At 29.3% G+C, this 7139-nt stretch overlaps 1 protein-coding gene across 1 annotated transcript; it reads right to left on the bottom strand.

Annotated features, from left to right (window-relative positions):
- Nucleotides 1–1284: 1284 nt before the first annotated feature.
- LOC115875477 (cuticle protein CP14.6-like) lies at nucleotides 1285–6408 on the bottom strand. The gene is made up of 3 exons (XM_030890945.1): nucleotides 6334–6408; nucleotides 4371–4525; nucleotides 1285–1676 (listed from the first exon to the last, which is right to left on the bottom strand). The coding sequence occupies exons 1-3, from the start codon at nucleotides 6406–6408 to the stop codon at nucleotides 1421–1423; spliced, it is 486 nt and encodes a 161-aa protein (XP_030746805.1). The 3' UTR covers nucleotides 1285–1420.
- Nucleotides 6409–7139: the final 731 nt, after the last annotated feature.

Raw genomic sequence — 7139 nt, 5'->3', positions numbered from 1 at the left:
GTAAATTACACTTTTAATGTGAGTCATTTTATTTATGTTCAGGTGCATTTTATGTAATTATTTTACATTTTTTTAAAAAACATTTAAATATTTTTAAACATACAGGGTGGCGAACCTCATTCGCGTCGGTTGATTATACGAAAACGGAAAGATGTAGAAAAAAAATGTTTTATGGCAATATGTGGGGAAGCAATAAGCTCAATTTAAAATTATTTTGAAATATGCAGGGTGTTTCAGAACTAAGATTCATACCAAAGTTATATTTGTTTTATAGAACACGCGGTATTTTATTTCATTTTTGGATTCTTGGGTACAAAAAAGGCATATATTATTAAGGTTAAATGTAAATCCTTGGTTGTTAAAATATTTATTTAATTAAGAAATATTTAAAGATATTTAAGTATGCATGCTTTAATGAATAGATTATTCACACCCTGTACAGGGTGGGTCAAATTCGACGCTTTTAAATGGAAACACCCATTTCTATAGGAGATAGATGAAAACTAATATCGGTGTCTGGAGCTCAATTTTCAAATAAAAAATCAATTTGTCTGTTGATAACTCTTAAATTATTAATTTAAAAAAATATATACTTAAACCATTAAATTCTACGGAAAAAGGTGCTTTGGAAATGTTTTCATAGAAATACAAAATTGATGATCTATTTTAAGGATTTATTTTATATAAAAACTTCGATATTTCAAATGAAACACCCTGTATTGTTTGTGATTAAAATGGACCAGCAATTTTTGACACCCCTGTATACATTAAAGTAAGCAATCAAATTTTTCAGTAATATTTATTTCTTTGGCTTAAAAGTCAGCGCAAGAATTAATTCTGAAAAGCAATGTACAGGGTGTTTGTAATGTAATGTAATGTAATTGTAATTTTTTGAACAATTCTTTGGATTTTTTTTAAATTTTTAGTTAAAAAACATAATTTTTTGATAATTTACAAGAATGAAAACCCAGAAAAAGATCGATTCTCAAAATTTAAGCAAAAAGCATTTTTTTAATTTTCAAAGTAAAATAACTCGGTTACTTTAGGCTTATTTGAACAATGGTAAAGAGAAAATATGTTACTTTTATCGAGATCGACCAGGACAGAAAATATTTGCATTTATTTCAGACTTACCCTGTATAATCATATTATATTATGAACAAAGTAGGCCCCGTCATTATTAGCCCTGGCAGCAAAAAATAAAACGTTAACTTAAAATACTTTATATAAGATTGAGTTTTTTTTGTCTGTTTTAAAAAGACAATTATTTTTACATAAAACTCGTTTTTTTACTAAATATATTTACAATTTATTAAACTATAAAACAGTTAATTTAAATATTTGGATTGCGATATTGGCAGTGAGATTTTCGTATATTACAGTTTAAACAAAACTTTCTTTAGCTATTTATAACTCCCTTTTAGCCCAAACCACCTCCAGCTAAAGATGCCAAAGCTGCCGATGGAATTCCCAATTTCTTCTTAGTACCAGCTCCGTGTAAGTGCTCTCCAGTGGGATGGAAACCATCTTCGTCAGCGGTGTAGTGTACCTTGTATTCTTTTCCATCATCACCAACGTAGGAGTATTGACCTTCGACAACTTGGGCTTCCTTTTCGGTGTCTGGATTTTTCAGCTCGCCGATTTCAGCAGCGTGGATATTGTTGCTGGTGTCGTAGCTGTAAAGATATCGTTAACTTTTATATCACTTAAAATTTCTGTTTTTTTAACGTAATCTTTCAGGTTACCACTATAACGAGTGTTTTTCAAAAGTGGTTCTTACCTATAACTTTTTTATTTTTTTAGATCACAAACAAGTTTTGGAATGTTAGTATAGGATAAAGTTAGAATTCACTGACGTTTTCAATTACTTTTGGTCACTTCCTGTTTTACCGGAAATGCTTATAAATTTTGATTTTTAAATAGTACCGTCGGCATTTTTTACTTTATCTATTAGGAAATTATATTCTGAATAGAATTATATAATCACATGTCAACTTTTGAAATTATTTCTTAAAAAAATGCATTTTAAATTTAAATCTGTGTGTGTATCACGACAATAAATATAACGACAATTTATCATGGCATTTACATGTTGAAAATGAATTTGCAGCATAAAAGTCGCTTTCATAATTTTCTATATACCGGGTGCGTCTCGAAAGTGGCTCACCCCCTATATCTTTTTTATTTTTTCAGATAAAAAAACGAGATTTGGTATGTTAGTATATGACATGAATTAGGATTGATTGACGCATTCAATTGTTTTCGGTCACTTCCGGTTTATCCGGAAATGACTACAACTTTTGATTTTTAAATGGCACCATCGGTATTTTTTTTACTTTATTCGATAGAAAATGACACTCTGAATAGAATTACATATCATATGTCAACTTTTGACATTTTCGCATATGGTTTATATGAAATTATAACATACGGTTCATAACGACAATTTGACTTGAAATACCAAGTGCGCGGTATCAAATTATTCGAAAAAAAAATGCTTTTTCCAAATATGTTAATGAGCCACCCTCGTTCCATTTGAAAAAAATGAGATATTATTAAAATTACGATATGATCATCTTTCAACCGGCCAGGACAAGACACTAAAAACATTAGACGATCAAATCTATTTTTCCAAGGCTCCTTGATTAAAAATTAGTGCTTTTAACACAGCCATGGTACTCTAGATTGAAATTTAAAATACGATTTGTTTTTGAGCAAATATGCCAAAAGTTGACATATGATATGTCATTCGATTCAGAAAGTCATTTTCTATCGAATAAAGTAAGAAAAATACGGAGGGTGCCATTTAAAAATCAAAAGTTGTAGTCATTTCCGGTGAAACAGGAAGTGACCGATAACAACTGAAAACGTCAATCAATCCTAATTTATGTCATATACTAACATACCAAATCTCGTTTTTTAGCTGAAAAAATAAAAAAGTTATTAGGGTGAGCCAGTTTTGAGACGCACCCGGTATATATATAGCACAATTATAATAAAATTATATAAGGATTCTTGCCACTTAACTGCTTATATAGAAATTTAATTCTACGCTGTGTTTGTCATAATGTGGATCAACCTGCTCTCACTACCGGTTTCGGAGCCCTACTCCATCATCAGGTGAGGTTGGACAAATCCACAAAATGACAACCACAGCGCAGAGATAGTTAATTCCGACTTGTCGAAAAGTGTCGGTTAGATATTAAGTCCCGAACGGGAGATAGCGGCCTGCGTGCAATGGTTATGACAAACACAGCGTAGAATTAAATTTCTATATAAGAATAGACATTTTATTCACAATTTGAACAAAACAACTAAAACACTATTTTTGGTTCACCCTATGCGTCGGGCCGAAAACAAAACTAAAATAAACATGGAACGCTATGTACACGTCGAGCAACGGATGTAGACTGACCCAAGTCTACAAAACAGGCGGGGAGCGGCGGGAGAAATTTTGATACGGGCGAAGAGTGGGTCAACTGATATATATCATATTCTATAAACTTTGGTATAATGCAGTTGCATAATTGCACAATGTAATAATATTTTTATTACTTATTAGTAGAACCTAATAGAGGCAAACAATAAGCAAAGCCGCTTGTTTACATTTCAATACCACTGCTGTAGTCTATGAAGTCTAATCATGTAATCATAGTTTAACATTTTAGTTACAATTTCTTTATTTTTCGTTTATTAATAAGAAGAGAATGTTGCAGTTTTTCCAAGCTTTTTCATGCATCAGACTAGAAGAAAATCCACAAAATAAAAGAGTTATTTTTGGTAAACACGACTGCATTGATCTAACGGAGACCAATTTATCAGTGGAATTTTACTAGTAAAACCATAGAGTAAAACAAAGTTTTCTAACCGATATAAAATGCTTAATGTTTCAGGAGGTATATCTCCTCCAGTCGTCAGAAACAAAAAAACACAAAGAACAAAGAAAAAACCTTTAAAATGTCTAAATACCACTATTAAAGAACACTTTAGTTTTTTAGGGGATTCGTCTATTATAAATTGTTGATCGTTAAATAATTTATAATTAAAAGAAGTAGGAGAGAATTTTTTCTGCATCTTTGGAGTACACAAACCACAAGATCCTCAAGAATTATTAAAAAGGGAAATAAAGCCAATTGCAATCAAAATGGGACACCTTGTATGTCAAAGATTTTTTTTATATGTTAAAGATATTTTTATATGTTAAAGATTTTTAAAAATTCGAGTTAATAATACAGTAATTCTTTGAATTATTATTAAACTAAACTTACAAGAAGAAATCATTAATGATTAAGTATCGTATGATCGAAAAAAAAAACGGCGTTCAGTTGGCTTAGGAAGTATAGTAACATTCAGCAAAAAAAAATACTTACGCATAGCGGTATCCTGAAGGAAATTCTATATCAGCAAAACTTCTTAATACGGAGGCCTGTCTATCCAACTCACGTAGCTGATTTGCAGCCTTTTGAAGAAATTGTGGCCTGGCATTGGATAGTCCTATAAGGACTAATAACGTGAAACAAAGTACCTGTAAAAAGTAAGCAACCTGAAACTACTTGTCTACAATTTCACAAAAAATAATATTTTAAATTCCAATTTAGAGTGTCTAGCTGTGTTTATAACTACAATTTTACTCAAAACACACACACACCAAGTATTGTTACCAAATTATTCTTAATAGAATGCTCAAATGAGCCATTCTCGTTCCAGTTGAAAAAAGTGAATTATGATTAAAAATACGATTTGGGCCTGTTTTACCCGGCTAGGAAAACTTACGTGAAACATTAAACAATCAAACCTAGTTTTCAAAGGCCCCTTGATTAAAAATTAGTAGTTTTAACACAATCATGAGACTCTAGATTGATATTTAAAATAGCATTTTTAAGCAATAGGGTACACTTTCAAAATCAAATATTGAAATATTTAAGTTTTAATCACATCCTGTTCTACATAGTTATAAGTAAAACTATTATTAAATGTTTATTTTACCAAAAAAAAAATCTGATATAAAGCTTTTTCCAGAAATCTGATGACATCCCGTGTATAAGAACAGACAATTTTTAAAATTCTTTTCATAGTAAAGAATTAAAAGTTTATTCTATCACATTGTATTATATTCAAGGTAGTGAATATTGCTTATGCCTTAGAAAATAGAAAAATATAAATATATTTACTTGCTTACTCTTACTACCCAATTTATTTTACTAAATAATTTTTTTTTTGAAAAACTACATTAATCCACTACAATGAAAGGCACTTATTTAAAAAAAAATCTTGAAGAACATGATTAAGGTTTATTATACTTAAACCTTATCGTTTTTGAAATATTTTCAATTTTGTGAAATTGCAGTAAAAATTTTAAAGCTTCATTTCTCCAAGGGTATCAATGTTTTTAATACTAAATATTTAATGAAGTTTATTTATTGATCAGTTATTGTGTTGCAATAATAAAAATAATACTACCTTATACAGAGTGTCTAAAAATTTATTTAAAATAATTATTAGATTCAAACGGCAATAACTTCTTTAATTTAAATGGAATGCCCTGTATATTTTAGGAGAATCAGATGCACAATTAAATTGTCTATGAAATTATATTATACCATTTTTTATCTATTCCTTCAAGTTTTCGTAGAAAATGCATTTTCTTATAATTTAGACCTCATTTATCAATATATCCATGGAATATTGACATTTTAGATTGTTTTTAAAGCAACAAATGTACAAAATGTACAGACTAGTAATATTATCGTTTTTAGCAAAACGAATTATATCGACAATATTAGTATCTGTACTCTTTAAAAATTTGGTACATCTTTAAAAATAATCTAAAATGTCAATAGTCCATGGGTATATTGATAAATAAGTTCTAAATTACAAGAAAATGCATTTTCTACGGAAACTTAAAGAGATAGGTAAAAAATGGTAAAATATAATTTGATAAACAATTAAATCCATCATAAACAATAAAACCATCAACAGTAGCTAGGGAGGTTGACGTTTCTATTTTTTTTTGCTGTAGCACAAAATATTCCTCAACTTAAAATGTAGATATATTTTTAGATAAGCAAGTGTTAATAAGAAATTTAAAACTAATTTATTAATTGTGAAACTAATTCAAAATCGATAATTTTTACAAACCCACATGTTGAAAAAATATATTCACTGATTTTTTAATACATACAGATTGATAATTAACTAATTAAAACTATAATTATAACCGCTTTTTTGACTGTAACAACTTAAGGTGTAAGGTTTCTGTAATCCCAAATCCGCTACCGACGATTATATCACACACTGAACACCGCACACGAATTTAACGATCTAAAAACTCACCGCCTTCATTGGAGATGTTGAAAGAACCACTGGCAGATTATCCTCGGTTACCTTAAAATATATATATACAATCATGTTCACCTTTACATAATTATATGCAGTTCGTTTAGTCGTCTTCATATTATGTATGATAACGGGTTTAATCGAAAAAGCGTGGCTAGAGATTCCGAATAACCTATACTCCTACAATGTCAATAAGATTTTAGATGAATGATCTAGTAATTTGGGGCGGTCGCACAGTGCTTCGAACATATGGCTCTAGAGGACAAAAATGCAAAACTTCTCTTTTATAGTAGGCAATTTATTCAAACTAGGTTTATTTGACACAAATGATGATTACTCTCATTGTACTAAATGATGATGTTCTTAGTCCCACGTTTATGAAAAAAATCTTATAAATAATAAAAATGTTGGAGCTGTGTTCCATCTAAGGAAATAATAATTTATAGTATGAAAACGGTGTAAGTATTAAATAAATCCCTGTGATAAAAAAGAATTGAAATAACATTAGAACATGATTCCTACAGTATAAGCCTAATATAAGATAAAAATGTTTTTCTTTAATGAAAAAGAAACATTAATGTTATATTTAATTAAAAAAAACTTAAGATACTATAAATTTACTTTAGGACAACAAAATGCATAGATCGTAACTACTCTGATTCAGAAGAATCACTGCTGACAGAATCTTCCAAATTTATAGTATCCAAATCACAGGTAGATGAAGTATCCTCATATATAAGATATTTCTGTACATCATTTTCTAATAAGTTAATTTTTCGCGTTGTTACTGTTCTTCTTGCTGG

This window comes from Sitophilus oryzae, unplaced genomic scaffold (assembly GCF_002938485.1).
Source record: "Sitophilus oryzae breed Bouriz unplaced genomic scaffold, Soryzae_2.0 scaffold_1387_pilon_pilon, whole genome shotgun sequence".
Lineage (NCBI taxonomy): Eukaryota > Metazoa > Arthropoda > Insecta > Coleoptera > Curculionidae > Sitophilus > Sitophilus oryzae.
The sequence above is the reverse complement of the archived record's forward strand: the minus strand, read 5'-3'. Positions and strand labels throughout refer to the sequence as shown.